This window comes from Pituophis catenifer, unplaced genomic scaffold, assembly GCF_029215685.1.
Source record: "Pituophis catenifer annectens isolate HBS135680 unplaced genomic scaffold, rPitCat1.0.hap2 SCAF_1, whole genome shotgun sequence".
In the NCBI taxonomy this organism is placed as follows: domain Eukaryota; kingdom Metazoa; phylum Chordata; class Lepidosauria; order Squamata; family Colubridae; genus Pituophis; species Pituophis catenifer.
In genome coordinates, this window is record NW_027256881.1 from 218,464,742 (window position 1) to 218,486,903 (window position 22,162).

The 22,162-nt window shown below is 36.2% G+C and overlaps 1 protein-coding gene across 1 annotated transcript in view; it reads left to right on the plus strand.

Annotated features, from left to right (window-relative positions):
• Nucleotides 1-22,162, plus strand: part of NCKAP5 (NCK associated protein 5) — a 674,947-nt gene that overhangs the window by 569,101 nt on the left and 83,684 nt on the right. The window contains exons 12-14 of the mRNA XM_070957028.1: nucleotides 220-3,878; nucleotides 5,804-5,981; nucleotides 10,304-10,376. Of these exons, the coding sequence (XP_070813129.1) occupies nucleotides 220-3,878; nucleotides 5,804-5,981; nucleotides 10,304-10,376 (3,910 nt within the window). The remainder of the gene's footprint in view (nucleotides 1-219; nucleotides 3,879-5,803; nucleotides 5,982-10,303; nucleotides 10,377-22,162) is intronic.

The window sequence follows — 22,162 nt, forward strand, 5'->3', positions numbered from 1 at the left end:
CTACTTTGGCAGATGATGATGATGATGATGATGATGATGATGATGATGATGATGATGATGATGATTACAACTTATTATATCTGGGGTCCTGGGAGGGTGGGAATCCCTCCTACTTTCATCTAGGTGTGAAGTTCAAAACCTGCATTTTTATTCCTGATGACTGCTAATTTTGCAGTAACAACTAAACATGTATATTTTCTTTTTCCCATTTCAAATTAGTCAGTAAGCTGGGATAAAAGGATAAGTATAGGCTCTTCACTCCCCAGCAACCATTCCAGTCCTGCTGATGACCTACCTCCAACTCGTATCAAGGAAAACCACATTTTGGATGGGCTGAAGAAGCTACAGAAGCAAAAAAAAATATTAGAACCTCCTTCGGTTATATCCAAATGGGGCTATAAAGATTGCATGGATTCTAACGAAGGAATCTATTCTCCTGGAATTAAGTATGGCGCACATAAAGAACAGGCCAATGGCAGGCCTGAAATGGAGGTAGCTTGCCTAGATCACCCAAAAATCTTTGTGTATGATTCTGATTCCCACGAGGATGTGGATGATGACTCTTCGTCTTTAGTACTACTGCATGAAGTACCAAGGAAAGACTGTTGGCATTACTGTAATAAATTAACTCACAGTGTTTCTGACAGCTTATTTGGCTGGGAACCTGATAGAAAGCATTTATCAGAAATAAGGTCTTACTTTAATTCAAAGGAAAAGCCCGAAAAACTGACTAGTTTTGTCAATGGATTTCAGTTGGGTGCAAAATCGTGCAGGGATATGAAACTGCCTGTGCTGCAGATAGATAAAAGTCTTTCCAGTGTAAGCTGGAGAGACCTTAATTTACACCTTTCAGATACTGATGACAATGAAATCCTTGATGAATTACATGTAGAGAGCAGCGACGAGAAAAGCCCATCGTATTTGTCATTAGCACCCTTTGCAGAAAAGAACACCGAGAGCTGTGGTGTGCTTGGGGAAAAAGAAAACACTCAGCTGGCATCTTCTGAAAAACAATCCCCTCCCTCAGACATCAGGACAAAGGCATGCAATTTTATTAAGCAGCAAAAAATTATAAAGAAGACTTCTTCGGAAGAATGTATTACTGTAATATTCGATGCCGAAGATGGCAAACCTATTGAATTTAATTCACATCAGGCTGGAATTGTTACTGTAACTAGAAATGAAATTTCAATCCACCAGCCTTGTGATGCAGAAAACACTACGTGTTTATCTCAGGGAGTCTCTAATTTGCAGAAAGCAATAGATGCTAAAAGCTGCCATGTTATGCAAATACCTGTTAATAAAGCAGAGAGAAAAACTGCCCCAAATGATTTCAAGGACGACTGTGCAAATGTCCCTGCTCCCCACATCAGAGATTATCCTATACAATTTGGAAAACCACTGTGTCAAAATACCTCTCAACAAAAACTAACCAAGCCCGCATGCAGTATTTCTTCTAATTTGAGCTCCCCTTCTTGTATTCAGGGAAGTAATAATCAAAAACACAAGTTAACTAGAGTATCCAGCAGAGACAAGTTTATACCACAAACAGCAAAAGCAGCCATGGCTGAAAACTGTCCTTTAGTCTCTCCCCATTGCTTTAAGACCTTGGATAAAGATCCAGTCTCACCTGCAAAATGGTCAAGACACAAAAAGATGCCAAATCCAAATCAGAATTCAAAAGTAGGCTTGAATAACTGCAAGATGTTAGCCCATCCAGAAACTAAGATTTTGCTCTCGGAATCAACTGCCTTGCCTCAGCATCTTCTAGAGCCTGTCCATAGTGAAGAGAAACCAACCAGAGATGTCCATTGTGAAGGTCCACCAGTGGAAGCCAGATCTCCTCCCCCTCCCCTTCCTCCTGGCAGATCAGCTTCACTCTTAATTAGATCACATTATGAACATTCACCCCCTGCTCTTGACCAACCAGGAGCGGGTTTTCTCAGTGATACAAGAAAAGATGTTCAGTTGTCACCACAGAAAGGAAATTCAGTGTCTGTTTGTCACAATGTCACTGTTTATGAAACAAAAACTGATAAACTGCCTGCCACACCTCAAGTTGAATTAAACCATTTTCAGGATAAGGGTGAAAGCAAATGTGTATCAGAAAAATCCCCTGCCACAAGCCAAGTCACTTCCAAGATTTTCACCAAGAAAATTTGTCCACCAAATTCAAACTTGCCCATGTTCTACAGCAACCAAGAACTGTATAATTCCCAAGTTGTCCCTACAGCTTACCCAACACCAGATACAAGCTCCCTATCTAAGGAGACTGGTGTACCTCAGAAATCAAAGTTTCCCGAGAGTTTCTCCACTTCACTGGAACATCACATAAGTACAGTTGGGGAACAGAGTGTTCTGCCTCAAATTAACCCTTCTCCAGCTCCATTGTTATCTCAGGTCAGGGATGATGGAAACTTATCTGGCAAGGTCCTGAAGCCCCATCTGTCTGTGGGACTGAGATTATTCATAACATCTCCCCGCTTTGTCAGAAAGAGTTCCACTGTGCCAGGAAAGCAGGAAAAAGACTGTATGAATGCAGCCTCTAAATGCAACGTGAATTCAGATAAACAGAGGCAAGATGAATCTTTACCTCAAACCACTATAGACTTAGCGGACGCTGAAGAATGGAGTCTGGAGCCCCAACTAAAGGAAAGTTTCTCAAAGAAGCTCAAAATGGACCCAGCTTTCCCTATTTCCCCTGAAACTTGCAATTTGATAGAGCCAGACAGATTTGAAAACAAATCTGTTAAAAGATCCATTTCTTCTAGTAATAAAGCATACCTGAAGCCAGCTCTTGGTATGACAGGAGCCAAGGCCCGTAGTCAGAGTTTCAGTATTTATACTGAAGAACTATTGCATCCTTCCCCAGAACGGTTGGGAAAAGTGAGAACACAGATTATAACAAATACATCAGAACGAGGGAATTCTTTAACCAGGCAAAACTCGACAGGGGACGGATTACAAATGAAGTTTGTTTCTGAATCAGCTGGAACAACAGAGGTGGTTCCTGCACTTTCTTACACTCGGCCAGGCATTTGTGCTAAAGTGAGTGGTTCCAGTAGTCAAATGAGCAACCTAAGCAAGCTGCCCTTTCGAACATCTCCGAAAGGAGATGTGTGCACCAGTGTTTTGAAAAAGGGGATCCACAAATCAGCATCCCAGAGTGAAGTTCCAGATAAACCTGGCCAAGATGAAAAAAGCAATGATGTTTCCAAGCGTCACTCAGCAATGGAAAAAAGTGTTACCCAAACAGAAATCAACCAAACCAGTGTTTCCCCGGGCCAAATTTTCCCATTTCAGAAAAACATGGACAGGATTGAACGTCATCATAAAACCGAAGGAAGCAAGACAGCATTGCCAGAAACTTGTCTAAATGGTCCCGAAACGTCTGGAAAGGCTTCGCTTTCAACCAGCTCACATCCTACAATAGAAGAAAAAGTGATGTTGTGCATCCAAGAGAACATGCAGAAAGGACAAGGGCAAAACCCATCTGGCCCTGAGATGAAACAAAAAAATGGGGGCCCTTCTCTTGCCAGCTGGTTTGGTTTCCGTAAAAGTAAACTCCCAGCCCTGAACAGCAGAAAAACAGATACCTCAAAAGTCAAAGTAGAAAAGAAAGAGGCAAAAAGTTCAGCTTTTGGAAGTAAGCAAGCAAAATCCGAAAAAAGGAAAGACAAAAAGAAAAGCGAGCAGCACTGTGAAGCGGAAAACGAGCTGAACAGGAAAACTTCTGTCCTTTTAGATGGTGCTCCCAAAGGAAAAAAACTGGCAAAAGTTGTACACAGTAACCCAAGCCAAGCAAGATCAGAACAGAAAAACAGCCCTACTGCTACCTACTCAGGAAAAGACAACTTCATGAAAGAGCTTTTACACAGGTAAGAATTTTAGCATATGTAGATTTGGAATCTTCCCTTTTAGAATAGTGTGACCGTCTTTTGATATTTTTTTTAATCACTCCCCTTTCTCGGCAGCATTCTGTCTTCCCATTTTAAACGTGAAACTCTGCAAGCTTCTTTAGAAACTGCAAGATGCTCACTTAACAATGCAGAGTAGTGGAGTTAAAAGTGGGGGAAAGAACTTTGCAATCATTATCTAAATAGCTTCAGAAAGAGAAAAGCCCAAAGATTTGTGGGCTGCCTGGAGTGGAGTGAGGGAAATAGGCAAAAGTAACTTCTGCCACCAGCCAACTCCAAAGATCTGTGGGCAAGGGCCTCTGTCTGGAAACCAGGAAAGAAATGCTGTCAAAAACACACACATACACAAAAGGGGGCAGAGAAGAGACAGGATAAAGAGATGCCAGGTTACAGGAGCTTGATAAGGTAACTTTCCAGGTTCTGTTAGTAATTCTAAAACTAAAAATAATTCTAATTTTAATGCATTGGTTCTATTGGAAGTTCAAAAATAAATAAACGAACACCCACACAGAGATCTCTTGCCTTTTTTTCATTGGCTCAAAAGATTTACATTTAGGACATCATCAGCCAGCCTAATCGTAGCTCAGCCGTGTTTGGACGCTGAACTAGCACTTAAAGTTCTGTTTATATGCTGTTTCTTTAGGAGTTGGTGATAGATTACAAATCCTTTAAAGCCTTTGTGATGAAGCCCAAGGCTATTTCATTCTATAGAAATCTCCCTTTATTTCCTCTTTAGTGGTAGGGTTATTATTATTATTTTTTACTATGGCCTGGAACTTGTTGGCATTTTTTTAAAAAAAATTCAGTAGAACAATAGTTCACCTGGTTTGTCTCTCATCCTTTTTTTTTTTTTTTTTTTGAAAGGGAGAGTTGATTTTATCTTCTGCGTTGATTGTTCTTCAACTTCTAATTGTTGCCTGACAATTGTAATTTGCTTTTTTTGTGATTGATCTCGGCTAAGATTGTAGGAAATTGCATATTCTTAAATAACCGGGGTATGGGGAGAAACAGCCACATGCTGATAATTTTGCTTGTTAGCTTTGAACATGATCAAACACTGCAATCTCAGAAAGGGCAGCCTGTGCTGAGCTGTGGTATTTCAGACGGCTGACAAGGGATCACAGTGTTGTTCCATCTTTCAAATGGAAAGTAGGAATCTCCCATAAAAATGCTGCCATGTTCTGGGAGAGGATTTGTACCCAGCTCTCGCTTCGTTTTTTGTTTTTCTTTTTTTAGGGAGACAGCTGTTTATAATGCAGATGTGCGTTCACACATGCAAAACACCACCACCACCTGCCAAATAGAGTGACATATCCCCATAAAAACAGCTCCACATGGCTGCTCTGATCATTGCTATCTGCTTTTTGTTAGCCAGGTCAGTGGTCTTTGAAATTAAAGAATAGTGAGCCTTATTAAAACGAATACAGTTTTTAAGCATGGCATTTTTATTTAATACATCCATCACGGAGAGATTTCTTTTAAAAATGCAGCATCTGCCTTTGTGTTCTCTTTAATGCCCCCTTGTAACTGGCTGCAGATTGTTAGTATACAAAGAAGATAACCCACAAAAGTAATTACTTTCACCGATTCCCGGATTTTAGGTCACGAAGACACCCAGAAATAATTGTACAATAATTTCCAAGTTTGGCTCACAGTCCTAGAAAATTTAAAACAAATCATTATACCTGAACGACGACTCTAATTTGGTCTGTGAAATTGCAAGTGACAGATTTGATCAAGGCTAGTTAGCAACATTTATCACTCAGAAGTCCAGAGCGGGAGAAAGATATAGGGTGATTTCACTAAACATAAAGTAGCAGAAGGGAAGGTAGAATGATTGAAGAAGGGCAATGTAATTGATCAGAGGAATCACTTTCTACCTGCAGAGTTGATAAGAAGGCAGCCCAGCAGACAGAAAGTGGATCAAAAAATGTTTCCTACAGGAGCGTGTCGAAGAGCATATCCCAGGGTTTTCCTCTTCCAAGCAACTCCGCCAATACTCAAAGAAACCAGAAGAAAACCAGCAAAACAAAGGTTGATATAGAAATACCAAATGAGGCCTTGGTAAGCAATAAGATGAGATTCCCTTAAGATTTTCCTTTCTTCCTGGCTGTTATTGTATTACTACAAGGTACATGCCTGGGTATGGTGAAAGGACACAGTTCAGAACTGGGGAGTGATGGATTAATGTCAACATCCAATGATCTGATTAGGAAATCCGATTATGCTATTTCAGTGGCTACCAAAACAGTGCAAACTGATTCAGCCTGCTTTAAAATTTGCACAGGCCACCTGTGCTTTGAAGCAAAACCCTGAAAATTACACGGAATCCTTCTTTTTATCTCTTAGGAGTAATTGAAACAGACTGAGATAAAAATAATAACAGCAGTGCCAGTTCCGTATCATTTTTAGCTAAAATCAAAGTCCATCACAGGAAATAAATTGCAAGAAATGGTGGTTAGGTATCTAGTATCTGCTGCCTCAAGCATTGCAAAAAAAAAAAAAAAGCAATATTGATAGTTTTAAATATTTACCTAACCCTACCTAGGTACAATAGTTTTGCTAGTTAGAGCATTTGGAGATGACTTGGTAAATTAAAAACAGCACAAGCTTGGGTTTTGTCTATGGGGAAGCTTAGGCGACAGTCATCTGAATTTCTGAAATGAGAAATGGTTCCCCAATTATTTTGCTGTTGCAAGTTATATCTGTTTTAGGAATGAAAGGGCTTGAACCAGGCTTCTTTAACAGCAGAACTAGATGCATTTGGATTTGGATCAGCATGTATGTTTTTGAATGGGATAATGATAATCTCAATATGGAGCCTGGTGTATAGGAGATGGTATGTGCCTTCCACACCCCCCAAATCCCTCAGAGGCCATATTTTTATATAAAAATATAATGTGAGGCCCCTTTCCAGGAAATATTTGTTTATTTTTTATTACAGGTAGTCCTCGACTTATGAACACAACTGAGCCCAAAATTTATGTTGCTAAGCGAGACCCTTGTTAAGAGAGTTTTGCCCCAATTTACGTTATTTCTTGCCACAGCTGTTAAGCGAATCACTGCAGTTTTTAAGTTAGGAACACAATTGTTAAGTGAATCTGGCTTCCCCATTGATTTTGCTTGTCAAAAGGTCACAAAAGATGAGCACATGAACCCAGGACACTGCAAGCGTCATAAATATGAACCAGTTGCCAAGTGTCCAGATTTTGATCATAAGACCAAGAGTCGTAAGTTGTGAAATAAGATCATCAGTTATGTTTTTCTGTGTTGTTGTAACTTTGAACAATCATTAAATAAATGGTTGTAAGTCGAGGATTACCTGGGTCAGATTTATACTCCACCCTTCTGTTTATATAAGCACTCAAGATGGATGGAAAAACACTCACATTCATTTTTTAAAGTTCTGAATAATTTAGAATGGCTAGCTAAGGGACAGATTGCTTTCTAAGAACTATCTCATGAATGAAGTACACAAAATAAACCTTCTCGGGGATACCATCTGCTCCCAGTAGGCTGTTTCATCAAGCACAAATGAAAGATCTTTGTTCTGCATGTCAGCTTGTTTTCTCTTACTCTGTTTTACAAAGACCACTCTTTCTGTGGTCTTATATAAAACAGAACAAACAAACAATCAAACAAACAAACAATCCTGTTTTTGATAGGATTTGAAATATGAATCCGTTTCTCAGATGATATAGTGCAGAGGTAAAACATAATGTAGAAGTTCCACCTGATGGGAGTTGAAAATCAAATAGTCTTTATGATGCTTAAGGACAAAATGATCAACTTCAGAATATTATATGCATATTTTTATCTACTTTCATGCAAATAAAGCCTTTCCTAGAAGATGTGCAAGGTCATCCATTAAGAACCTTTCCAAGATTTGTGTGTATGTGCATGTGTATGTGTTACAAAACTGGTTTTTCCCCCCCTTCGCTGTCCCTTTTTTTTTTTTATAAAAGCCGGTAGCTTCTATAGTATCTTTTCTTTGAAAATGTAGATGTTCCCTGCATTATAAAACCACAAATTATAAGCATATCTAAGTCTGCCCTTGCAATGTCACTGAAAGGAAGAGAAAGAATGGAAGTCTGGAAATGTGCCATATGCAGGAAATTCAATCCAGCTGATCTAGAACTTTGATAACAAAGCAGAGCCCCTTATCACAGCCACTCAATTTAACTATGCCCCATTTAACATGGTGCTGACAGCTTAGGGTATATCTTCACTGTACAGAAAGAAAGGGAGGGGGCGGCTATGGGGGGGGGACAAGCCAATATTAATGTTTCTTTTAAAGCTTTCTTCTTGTTGTTTAATGGCTCAGTAATTTAAAAGGGTTTTTGTCTCCTTTAATAGGGGCTTTGCAATCGTACCAATCCTAGCCATTTAGCTATCCTAGCCATTCAGCTAAATCTTTAAGAAATACACTTCATTTTATTGGACAAAAATAAAGATGATTCTATTTGTGTGTGTGTGTGTGTGTGTGTGTGTGTGTGTGTGTATGCATATTCTTTCTAGCCAGGTTTTACCTACGTAAACTAAGTTGTTCTGCAGCCCTGGTTCTGTGAAATCTCATTCACAAGCTTCTGGGCTTTTTTTTTTTTTCTGTTGACAAACTGCAACTCTGTGTTGCTCTCTGGGAGAGTTGCAGTTTGTCAACAGAAAAAAAAAAAAGCCCAGAAGCTTGTGAATGAGATTTCACAGAACCAGGGCTGCAGAACAACTTAGTTTATGTAGGTAAAACCTGGCTAGAAAGAATATGCACATAAAAGCCTACGAAAAAGACATACATATATATATATATATATATATATATATATATATATATATATATATATATAATGTAATGTAATAGTATATAGTATAGTATAATTAATAAAATATAATATAATATATAATTTTATTCCTTATAACAACAAAATAGGCTGAAAAGGCTTTGTTTGTTTTTTCTCCAAACAGTACTCTGCTAAGTTAAAAATCAAAATGTTATTAGAACATATTGTTCAAAGACTGGATTACACATGCTACTGCTTTGTGCAGTTTTAAAATCCTTTTTTAAAATATAAAAAATCAGTCAATAAATTAACTAGCATTATCTCATTAAACTATTCGGAATAAAAACAAAGAAAGGATTACTTAAGCGATGTAGCTAACAGAAAATTTTCAAACTTTTTATTTTTCGATATGTTGTACAATCAATTCTTTTACAGTAGGTTGATTAAAGGCTTAGGATCTCATTAAATGGATGCATATAGACTGTTCAAGACAGAACGGCGTTATTAGCAATTGTGTGCTGTAACAATGTGTGTATGTATGCAGTTACATATCCCTTTAAGAACCATGAAGCCTAACTCTACCTAGAGAACATGTGTAATTACTACAGATATTCTACTATTATATTATATTATAGATGTTCTAGTACTTTATCTCACAACTGGTAGGAACGCTATGTATGTTGTATATGTAAAGGGGTCAGAAGTAATGAAACTGTTCAAGGCTAACACAGGGTTTACCCAGCCCACTGATGCCTATGAGCTGTGGGTGAATTAGACTGTAGTATTCATTTGTTGGTAATATTGTTTTTCATGTACACTTAAGGCACTGTTTAACTAAGTGGCATATAAGGTGGGCAAGTAAATATTCCAATGCTTTATGACTAAAGATATATGACTAAAGATAGACAACTACAATATTAATTATTTATTCTGTTTCAATATCATTCTTCTACAAATGACCTGGAATTAGACAAGACATTATATCTCAGTTGTTCTGGGATTTTCCCCCAAATTGATTAATCTAATATGGAATTTAATGTACACAAGGGAGAGTGGGATAGGAGACTTCATACACCACGGCTTATATTTAGTCTCACCTCTGATAACAATTGCATTGCACTTTGATAAAGGTTTGTCAACAGTTATTGGCATAAAGCCTAAGAAATATTAGTACTGAAAGAAGGCACTTCCTCCAGTATTTCTCATGGACATCTCGTGTTATTAGAATAAATGAATATCATGACACATAATATTTCCAAAAAGGGTACTATATGCCTTCATGAGGTTTAACTCTATTTCTTTGCTTTTGTTAAAATGAATGATAGAAGATGTTTTTCCTTTAAGGATTATTTGTCTTCAAAATTTGTTTTTGATAGCTTCGTGATGTTGCTTTTATTCAAGCATTTAGAACCAATTTAGAAGTAATTAATCACAGGATGAAGTGACTTTAAATTCTTACTGTGTATGATTTGGAAGTTATATTAAGATATTATCACTAAGAACAAAAATAATGTGTGTGTGTATTCTGAAATCATTCATCTTTTATCTTGTGCTCTTCTGAAGAGATACTTGAAAGAAATTTTTATTGTTTTTTTTGTTTTTAATGTCAAGGTAGTAAGAGAAAACTTTCAAGAGGATGCAGAAGATAACCTCCCAGATTCAAGAAATCAAAGTCATTTAATAGGTAAACTAATACATTGAACTGTATATTCTTTTTATGTAACGCACTGAATCATAATAAATTGAGAACAATTAGACAGGAATTTATTAACACTTCTTTTCAAATAGCAGCCATAGATAAAGAAACTTTAAATACAGAGTATGTTTAAATACAACTTATTATTATTACCCAGGAAAAACGTGGTCCCCATTTCTCTACTCTTAAGTTTTCAAAGCCTAGAATTTTCCCACCAATCAGTTAGAACTGAAGAAGCTTCTTGGATGAGAAGTGAAATGTTTTTAAGGGGAAAAAACCCAGAAAAGTCCAGTTGCCTTTTGGAAAAAGCACCTTTGGGATAACCATGACCTGGATGATTGAGAATCTCCATAGAGAAATCCAGGGTATGTTACTGCACATGGAAATCCACAAGGGGAGCAAGAGGACAAATGATGAATTGTGTATCACAGCATAAACCATGTGATTTAATATAGTTCCATCCAAACTCATTTTTCATCATTTTGGCCTTGTGGTAGAGCCGTAGTCTTGGAGGAAGGGGATGAGTCTATTTCTCCTACGCTTTTCTCCAGCTGCTAATTCCCTCTATTACAGCTCTTCTTTAATGGACAAATTATTTGAGTTTTTCATTTTACTAATTTAAACATTAACTTTCAGGAGTTTTCTCATCACATCCTTTTTCAGCATGTTGAAAAAAATGGTATTTTTGTTGAAAAAATGATATTGGGCTTCATGGAAAGATCTGGGTAGCATACTGAATATGCCCCACACATAAATATTCAGTGTTCTTTTTTATGCATCAGACCTAATTTTCACTAAAGTGGGGGGAAAAAAAGCCCTAGCAATAAGGAAAATAAAGGTGGAGAGGTGGATCTGAAGTATGTATGCCTGTGCCACAAATTTCCATTTATGCAACAAGCTTTCCCTTCATCTCTGTTACACTGTTCCTATATTTCACCCCCACCAATATGTCTCCCTAGCTCCCTAAGCAAACAAAGAAACAGGGAAGCAGCTAGGGGTCATTTTATCATTGGGTTCATTCTAATCTTTTTTTTTTTTTTATCATTCTAATCCGTATTTTTACCAAGTAAAAACTCAGCCACCATTTCTCTAATCCGAGTCTTCAAAGTCTAATTTATGGAATAAGAACATGCTAGCTTCTCCTCCTCTTCCTCTCTTATGCACTGTATGTACTCCTGTATTGTTTGTGCAGTGTGTGAATTAGACAAAGCTTGGCTGTTCTTTACTGTGCGGAATTACCTCTAAAGCTTTAGGTTTTTTGCTTTTGTTAAAAAAAAAAACATGTTTGCTATTAGTAAGAAGTTCCTTAGCTAAGTACAGATAGTTTTCTAATTTACTAAGTGTTATGTTATGACCAGTGGTGCTGTTTTTGCTTCTACCTTACACTCTGCTTTTGTTACTATGCTGTGTTACAAATGAAGCACCAAAACAAGACCTATTGAACTTATCCTGGTAGTACAGGTAGTCCTCATTTAAGTACTGCCTTGTGTAGCAACAATTTGCCTTTAGAAGAATAATAAAAAAAGTGACTTTGTGACCCATCCTCACATTTAGGTCTGTAAAGCGAAGGAAACTGGAATAAGATTATAAACACAATCTTGTTTCCCTTGGTAAGGCTATCTATATATTTGGACATATAAAAAGATTGCAGAGTTGAGGAAAAGTTCATAGCTTTCCACTTTGGATATTGATTTGAATTAGTTGCCAAATAAAAGAATATTATTTTTTAATGCATTGATTGTGCTACATATCCATTTGCAGAAGCCTTTACAGAACATCTTGTTTTAGTTCTGATGTCAGAGAACACAGCATGATGCCTCGAGTAGCCAAGCTTTCATAAAGCCATTAAGTCTGATCCCTCTTCCGATGGGACATTTTGGCTTTAAGAAAATTTGCTATAAAATAATATAATTCTATATTATGAATAACAAATAAACTAGAGAATCTAATGAGAAGAATGGAAGAAAGATATGTTGGAAGGTCTGGTGCCTCATATCAAAATTGGCATTTCTGCAGCTGATTTGAATGGATTTCTCCTTCCTAGAAATAAATCTGTCAGGGATTAAGAAGACGATTCTGCCTTGGATGAGAAAAACTTGTCCAATATTTTACAAGGCTATAATAGAGACTCAGCTGAAAACAGAATCAAAGATTTAAAAATCTATCACACATTAGTTATTCTACAGCTCATACAAAATGTACTTCAGTGTCATAACACAGTTTGAAAGATGATTGTCAAATTACCAGGAACTGGTAACTAAGTAATTGGAAGCTGTGCATGGCCTGCCTTCAAACTTTTCTCTGAAGAAGGAGTTACTTAGTCAAATATTTAAATTTCCCAGTCTAAATTCATCACTTCCCACAATCTCTTAGGGAAAACAATCTACATTGTGAGACATAGAGCAATAATCTCCTTATTTTAGTTCTAAGATTCTCTGTAAGTTTAATAAACAGCTATTACAGAGATACCTGTACGTGCACAATGAAAAATCTACTGTAAATTATGCTACTTTGACTGTCAGCTAGAGCTCCAAAACCTATGTATTGTGCTGAACATAATATATCATCTCACCATCTTGATTATAGATACAATTCTACTGATTCAACCCAGAAACTAAAAGATAGTTGAACTATTCATGTTATTTTTTTTAAAATTGTCAAATGTATATATAAATGCATTTTAGCAACACACAGCACACTTCATTCACTACACTGAGATTGTTTTTTAAAAATTGTTTTCTTCGGGTCATAAATATATTTAATACAAATTATGTCAATAATAGATATTATTTTGTTTTCCCTTGCTGTAGATAAGTAGATTCTATTATATAGCTAATATGTGGAGAATTTGATCTAGTGGTTAACGCACCAGGCTAGAGACCAGGAGTTCTAGTGCTGCGTTAGGTATGAAAAACCAACTGGATCAGAGATGTCAAACTCACGGCCTGCGGGCCAGATGCGTCACATGCTGGCCATGCTCACCCCCAGTTTAGTGAAAAAAGTTGTGATATATCATGTGACGACAACGTGATGCCGTGAGTTTGACACCCCTGAGCTAGATGATTTGGGGCCAGTTACTCTCTCAGCTTAACTCACCTCACATGATGTTTGTTGTGAGGAAAATAAGAGGAGGAAGGAGTATTAGATATGTTTGCCACCTTGCGTTGTTTATAAAAATAATAAAGTTGGGGTATAAATAAATAATATTTTAATAATGAATAAATTAATAATTTAATATTATTAAATAACTAACAGTAAATAAATGAACTACCATATTCACACAGTAAGGGCATTTAGAAAAAAGACTAAAAGAGTCTAAGATGTGTTCTCCTTTTAAAAGCAGACAACAAATACATTTACACAATAGTTTTCACATGTTCTGAGCACTGGCTTAAATTTAAACTCCAAAGCGTATCACACAAGTTTTTGTTTGTTATTCACAATCTCTTGCATTAGCCATGTTTGCTACCTCTCTCCCAAGGGGATAGAATATCCTATCTGATATGCTTTTATGCACTTTTGTTTCCAACTTTTTCCCAATCACTAGAGCTGCTTTGAAATGCTAATTTAAAGACTATTATGATATATGTTTTATTTTCACATTTTAATGAGCCATTATTTTGCCTTCACTTTTATACCCTGGGGAAAAAAAACATTTTCATGAAACAAAATGGAATGTCTGCACAGTTTAAGAGTAAAAAAAAATCTATATGACATATTTGCCTTCATTTGTTAAGTCTCTGTGTTTCTGATTTTATTTTAAGCATAATTTGGGTATTTTGGTATTGGGTATTCAGCTTGATTATATAAGTCTGGTGAGATCTGATTGATTGACTGATTAATTGATTGTTTTTGCAAAAAATGCTATACTGGTTGTCTTAATATAATTGACTTACCTTCCATAGCTCCCATCCATAGTGGAATGGCATCTATTACCAGTAACAAAATGAATTATCTTCACCCATTTGACACACAAGGATCTAAATCCACCATTTTGGTGGTGATTCTCTGGAGCAGGTTTCAGGGGAAATGATGATTTTTATGAGTAGAAGGGAGAAAAGTATTGTGAGAACATAAGTCTACTTAGAGAACATGGGATATAATCCCATTTTTGTGCTTAGTTGCAGAAGGAAGACATAAAGGAATCATTATAATGGTCTCTTTAAGTCCATTTGTGTTCTATACCATACGCATCCGTTCACAACAATAATAAAAAAGAATTTGAAGGATCATTGTATAAATGTAATCAACGGAAGAAATGAGAAGGCTGTGGATGATACAGAGGTTTTTTTTTTTTCTGTGTAGGAAGCTCTTCTAGAATATATTACTCAGAAATACAGTGCACATTGATTTTAGAGAAATGTGTATTCCATTGAGGTTTAAAAGGGAAATAAATAGATCAAGGAGCAAGAAGAAGGTTTAAGTGAAGCCCAACTGCAATTCCCCCTGTAATCAGAAATACAAGTGTTTGCCCCAGAATTAAAAACTGAAGTGACAGCTTCTTTTGTATGCTGTACTTGAGCTCTGCAGTCCATTAAATTTATTGTTAAACATCTGCCAGGTAGATTCTGCCTTCTATAGAAGCCATTTTCTTGTAACATCATTTTTCACTTTTTAAGAACAATACTGCAAAAGGTTTAACGGTTTGATTTAAAAACAATTTCATCAGGAAAGAAAAGTCTGTCTTATATACGCCTTTGTTTTTTAATTATTTATTTAAAACATTTATGTAGCTGCCCTTCTGATAACCGACTCAGGATGGCTCCCAAACAAAAGTTAAAACAACATAAAATCCATATTAACACTATAAAACTAAATAATGTTTTAATAACAGTGTTTTGGTTACATACCTCCTTCATTGAAATTGTTGAGCTGAATTTCATTAAATGTTTTTTTGAAATTGAGAGCTATTGATCTACATATTACTAACATCTTCATGTTTGTAGGTTGTAACCTACAATTGGGCATAACAGTGCATCATCGACCAGTAATTCTTTACAACGTACCCCCTATGAGCTGACTTAAAGAATGCATCCAAAATCTGGGATCCATTACTCATATGGGATTGAAATTTGGCAAAGTTATAGTTGCTTCAGCACTGCTGTGCCACTGCACTGCAGTTGCGGTCACATAAATCATCATTTCCAATGCTCCCTGCAATTTTCAACTTCCTGCCAGCTTACCAGAAGGAAAGTCAATGGGAAGCCGGCAGGAAGTTGAAAATTGCTCCTTTTCCCACTACTTTTTTGCCCACCTGTGATTGTTCTGCTTCTCTGTTTAGGTAAGGAAATATCTCTGAAATGGGACACATATAATAATGATCGTCATTTTCAGACCACACCTCTAGTTTCCACAAAAGAAAGGAAAAGATGATGAAAAATTCAAAAGGAAACTTTTTGATCAAAGAGTTTTGCATATAATTTGATTGAAAGTTCAGAGACAAAGTGGTGTTAAACATTCTGAAGTGAAGAATGAAACTTTATATTAAAGAACTCTTAAGCATTATAGAAAAATCATCCGTTAATAGCTTCCATTAAAGAATTCTGTTCTTGTTTAACTTGAGAGAGAAATGTTCAGCCTTCATTCTGCCTTTTTTGTGCCAGAAATTGCATTGTATCAAAGATGGTATAGTAAATTAATATTTTTTTCCTTTCTTTTTGCCCACCTGGTCAAAAAAAATAAATCCTTCCTAAATGTAAGTTTTAAATATATTACCCTGCTTTTTACAAATGCATGAATAGATAGGTACCTGTCATGGTATCAAGATGTGTGCCTATACCTTCTCCGAATATGTGTAGACTATGTGAAATGTCAATTACAGTTTATTCATCAATTTTATAAGTGAGGTTGTTTCTAGAAATATTGCTATTTGGAGCATTCCTGATCAATTTGAAAGGTAACATTGCTCTCTCCAGTTGTTTGTTGTCATTAAGCCTAATTCAAGTGTTTTGGAAAAGGGGAGTTTCCAATTTTATGATTTTATGACCTTTTTTGGTATTTCTACAAAGTATAGAAATTCAAGAGGCATATTTCTTGTGGATCATTTTTATTATATAGGGGCATTTTTACTGTATAATTTTGACTTCTTTTTTGAAATTCTTTTTTGAAATTCTTTTTTCTTTCTGACTTCTTTTTTTGAAATTCTGCATTGTGAAATACTCTGGTTCAGGTTTTAAGCCACTCTATTATCTTCACTTTCTGATCCAGATTTTTAGGCTAACCTCCAATAACCCCACTTGTGTATATATGGAATAGTCTACCATGCTTTTAGGGCTGTTTTGGAGATGTGTGTGTGTATTTGTTTGTGTTTCTATACGTGTATCTAGCTTAATTTGTTCGTAATTCTGTAAATATTGGGAACATTCTGGCATGGTTGATATGTCTCTGTTATGACTTTGGGCTAGGAAATGACTGAAAAAAAATATGCTTGCTGTTAGCACATATTTATTTTGTCCTGTAAAAGGCATATATCTCTATCTACATCTCCATTTCATGTTGTGAAGGTACTTTGTATAATGGTAGCTTTCCTTAAGAAGCTGATCGGATTTCTGTCTGCTTCATGAGAAAGGAGACCATACTTTTTCAATTACTGCAACTCTTTGGACCTAAAGTAGCTTACATCAGTTCAGCAGATGGATAGCAATGCTTGTCCAATTTCCACAATTGTTAATATTCCATTAAGGGTTTTCAGTGTTGGTAACCCCATAGCCCTCACAGGTCTCCAACGTGGTGCACTTCGACTGTACATTCTCTGCAATTCCTACCCCCTTTTATCCCCTTGGCAGCACTGCTACCCTTGTTACTGCACAGGTTGAGGAATTGTTTGTATGATCTCTCAGAGAAGATAAATGAATATAGTCCTCATGCAATTTCTTCCCAGGGAAAAAAACAACCCCAAGCTTATAATAGTTGGCTAATCTGCTGTTGGAACGGATATCAAGAATGCAATTGCCAAGGAAAGAGGTCACCAAGAGGAAGGTGATTAAATTCTTCTTCTTGCTTAATACAACTCTAGAAATTATGGAGGAGAGGATAATAAACAATTTATGTGCAGCCTCCAATCTAGTAGTCAGTCCTTGTATTACCCATCTCTGCCTTATTGTAGATCAGTATTCACTTCGTGTATTAAGAGGGCCTATTAGGAGGCTTATATATTAGATAGTAACAAGGACAAGATTTTAAGAGGTTATTTCTTTTCTATTTTTTTGCCAGCCTTTGGTTGTTTACTTTCTGTATTTATATCCCATCTTGCTACTCAAAAGTTACTGAAAGTGCCTAACCATTAGAAAGAAGGAAAGAGAAAATATAAGCAATGAAACTCTCATTTTAAGAAGTTAAGACCACAGCCAGTTCAGACCAAAAAAGCATGGTGGAAGAGAGAGATCTTTACTCCTTTCCTGAAATCAAAGTGAATAGGAGCAGCCTGCCTTTAATGAAAAAAAGGACTTGGGGTGACATAATAGCAGTGTTCCAATATGTAAGGGGTTGCCACAAAGAATAGGGGGTCAACCTATTCCCCAAAGAACTTGAAAGCAAAACAAGAAACAATGAGTGGAAACTAATCAAGGAAAGAAGCAAACTAGAACTAAGGAGAAATTTCCTGACAGTTAGAACCATTAGTGGAATTACTTGCCTTCAGAAGTTGTGAATGCTCCAACACTGGAAGTTTTTAAGAAGAGATTGGATAACCATTTGTCTGAAATGGTATAGGGTTTCCTGTCAGAGCAGGGGTTGGACTAGAAGACCTCCAAGGTCCCTTGCAACTGTGTTATTCTGTCACTCTCAAGGGATTTGCCCATGGGAAATCCTCATCTGTATGTTCAGCAAATGGGCTTGGGAAAGTGAAGGTACCTTTAAGACTGTTTGTCCTGCTGATCTTAAGATCTGAATAGGTTCATATACACGTTCATATACATATGTATAATTTTAAGATCTGAATAGGTTCATATATATGTGTAATTACTAACTGCGATTGACTCTATTCTTTTGAATTCTTTCTAACCACAAACACCAAATTATTTCCCAAGTAATATAAAAGCAGTAACTTACATCTTCTGTGTATACCCAAATATTACTTTTATTGAAATAATAAATAAATAGGTTTATTATTTTATTGTTTAAGTTATGTGGAAGAGAAGACTAAGACTTTAGTGTCTCGCTTAAGCTCATCAGATTCGAGATAATATCCTTTGCATTAAAAATATCTGCAAAGTAACAGTCAAATTAGGTGAGAGCATCAATGAATTGTTAAGATATTACAGAATGATCTATTGAAATAAGCAGATTTCATAACAAACCGTACTGAATTGGATGAGTTTTTATTCAGAAAACGGGTATAAAATTCCGAGAAAGAAAAGAATGTGCAGTACTAAAAAATTTTCTCACCTGAAACCAAAAGCTATATTCAACAGAAGTTTGTTATGCTCTCTTGCAGCTTGAGAATATATCTTATCAGTGTCAATCTTTATTTAATGAACCCTTTCAATGGAAATTGAGTAGAATCATGTAGCAATCATCTTTGCAAGTGTGTGAGCCATTCATTTTTCATCCCATCAGATAAAGGAATATTTGCATCATGTCCTTACTTGCTACCCAGAGAAATCTATAGAACCCCTAAATATTTTTGCAAGCAAATTTAGTAGGATACCAGCTGCTAGACAAAACCAGTAGCATCAAATTAACTCTTACTTTTTTGAGGGAGTACCTTTTTAAAAAATCTACTCTGAGGTGTTTTATTTGGTTAAAAAGGATACCAACAGATCAAGTTTTTAGCTATCTGTATCTGCACGAAGCTGCATGCCATCAAACACTTTCTAACAGTTCTAGGAGAAGGATTGCTTCCTAAAGCACCTTAGAGATAGCCAAGTTTTAATTTTATGTGTGAAAGAGAGATCGAACAAGTTAGTGCAATCATGCAGGTAACATTCTTGTAGTTGTTGATTTGTAACTTGACGACAGGTTCAGAAAACTGAAATGTTAGCAGGGAATCGATATGGAAATATTCTGGCACACTTTTGAGAAACAATAGTTTACTGTAGTTATATACAAGTATTATTTTTTCAACTTACACCAACGCTTATGTTGAGAATGGGACTTCATGCTTGCCATATAGATAATCCTTTTGATATCTTTGGAACTTTGTAGATCTGTTTAGAAAACTTCCCTTTGCACACACAGTTCAACATACAAATGTTCCTGTACAAGGAAATATCCCAATAGCACTGGACACGAGAGGTATCTGGGGAGGTGAATACCAAAAAATTCTTTTCTGGAAATACTGTCATTGTGTCCTACATTTTGTAAATTGTGAATAATTTTTTGACATGCCGCTCCCGCCAGAATCGTTGGAGCTTATGCCAACAAATAAAATTCTCAACAACCAAACTTTGAAACAAATATTAACTAGGAGAAACCAAATGCAACAACCATACATATTTAAAACATTGCTTCATGGTACGACCAAATGCACATATATCCATAAGTCAAATAAAACAATATTTAAGCAAGAGGAGTAAGTATAAATTGGGATAATTGGCTTTCCACTAACCCATGTCAAATAAGAGATATTTAAGTGCCTTTTGAGGTCATTGTAGAGACAAAGAGAAGGAGGGAGCTGATTTCAGAGTTATGAGGCCAAATCCTGCAAGTTCAGAATATATGACCTAGAATAGAAAAAGGCCCTGCTGAGATTATTGTAAGAAGTGAACAAGACTAAAAGGTGAAATAAGGCCAGGCAGATATGGGAGCAGGGCCACATTTATTTATTTGATTGACTGATATTTCAACTTTCAATTTTGCAATTCTCAACAGTTACATGATTTGCAAAAAATTAAAACATCCACATTGTCCAAATTCTAAAGTGTGCAGTGACATCTGCCAGAAACCATTGCCTATATATTTAAGGTTGGACTGTTAAGAAGCAAATGTGATTCTCTCTAGAATCACATTTATTTCTATCACAGTCTTCTACCCAATAAAAGACCCCTTCTGAACTGAGAAACATACTTCCCAGAAGACTATCTCACCTTTGGATAAATGGATGTTCCATAGTTGGCCATGATAGCTGTTTTGTGAGATGTTCTCAACCTACTGTAAAACTTCCAAATATGCCTTTTTAAGAAAGCATACTTAAAATTAAACATGGACTAATTGAAAATTGTCAGAACTTTGATAATGATTGGGATAGGCAAAGTTAACTGGAATTTGTTGAAATGGTTTTATGTAGAAACAATTCTCTTCTGGAAACATGCCCTCATTCTTTATAAAAGGAATTATTTTTTAAAAAAACCCACTTCCCTTCCTGAATAATAAGTATCTAGTATGCATTAATATCTTCTAAATAATGTCAAGTTACTCTTCGTCACAGTCTGTTGAAGACAAATAATTACTTTCTTCTTCTAAGAGATAATACACATAGCACTTGTCTAATTGCCAATTCTTCTGCAACACTACTGGAGCATTCGGTTTAGCTGTCCCTCCTGTAAGCCAAATGCATTAGTGTTCTGGATCAGCTTCCTTATTAAACATAGCCTTAAAAATGCCTTTATGATTATGTACAATCAGCTACTGAATTATAATGATTACTTTTCCAGAAAATTTACCCTGTACCATCTCAGTTACATGGAGAATATAAAATGATTAGCATTCTGAAAAATACGTCTAAATTCAACAGTTGCATGCAAATGTTTAGGCACACCTGGTCAAATGGTATGTTTTAATAAACTCTATTTAGAATTAACATTTATTTAGAATTTAGAATTAAATTTAGAATTAAATTTATTAAAATTAAATTTATTTATTTAGAGCTGACACAACCTTTACGTTGTACAAAGTTAAACAACTAATTTTCTAGTAGACTTGAACGCATATCTTGCATCCTTTTATGAGCAGTTATATACAGATTCAAGATAACAAAACAGTGAAGCATCTTTTCATCGTTGCATTGGGAGGTCTTTTTTCCCCCTGCTCTTCTTTGCAAAACTCTTCTAGTTCAGACATATTCTTAGGTCTCTTTATAAGCCCTACATGGTTGAGATCTGATCACATATTTTCAGTAATGTTCTGATATGGGGACATTTAAAAACATTTATCTTTTGTAACTAAATACTTCGACTGATTTCAAGCTACATTTCATATTACCGTTTTGCTGAAATATGCACTCTCTTTCTGCCTTTCAATTCTTCACTGACAGTGAGATGTTAATATTTAGAGTATATTGATATTTAGTCAAATCCATCCTTCCATATGTACCATATTTCCTGTCAACTAGCTGCCACAAACCCCAACCCATACTAGAGACACGATTGTAAGATGTTGTTTCCTTCAAACACTTTACTGTTTTTATCCCAAATTCATCTTTTGCAGTTTTTGTTTTATCAATCTAAGGCATGTTGTTCCAAATGAATGGCTTTTTTAGGCAATACCTAAAGATTCCCTTCTGACAACTTTCCTGTGTGGATCATATAGGCAAGGTTTTATGGCAGGGGTGAAATCTACTTACCTTCCCTACTGGTTCGGAAGTGCACGCACACGTCATGTGCGATTTTAGAACCACTGCATATGCGCAAAGCCTTCTGCGCATGCACAGAGGGTCAAAAACAGATTACTACAATGTCTGGGCAGGTGGGCGGAGCCTTGTGCTGCTGCTGCTACCGATCCACCGAATCACCTGCTGCCACTACCAGTTCGCCTGAACAGGTCCGAACTGGTAGCATTTCACCCCTGTTTTATGGTGATTTGGGGATGACAACTTCCAGTATCCTTTAAATATATTA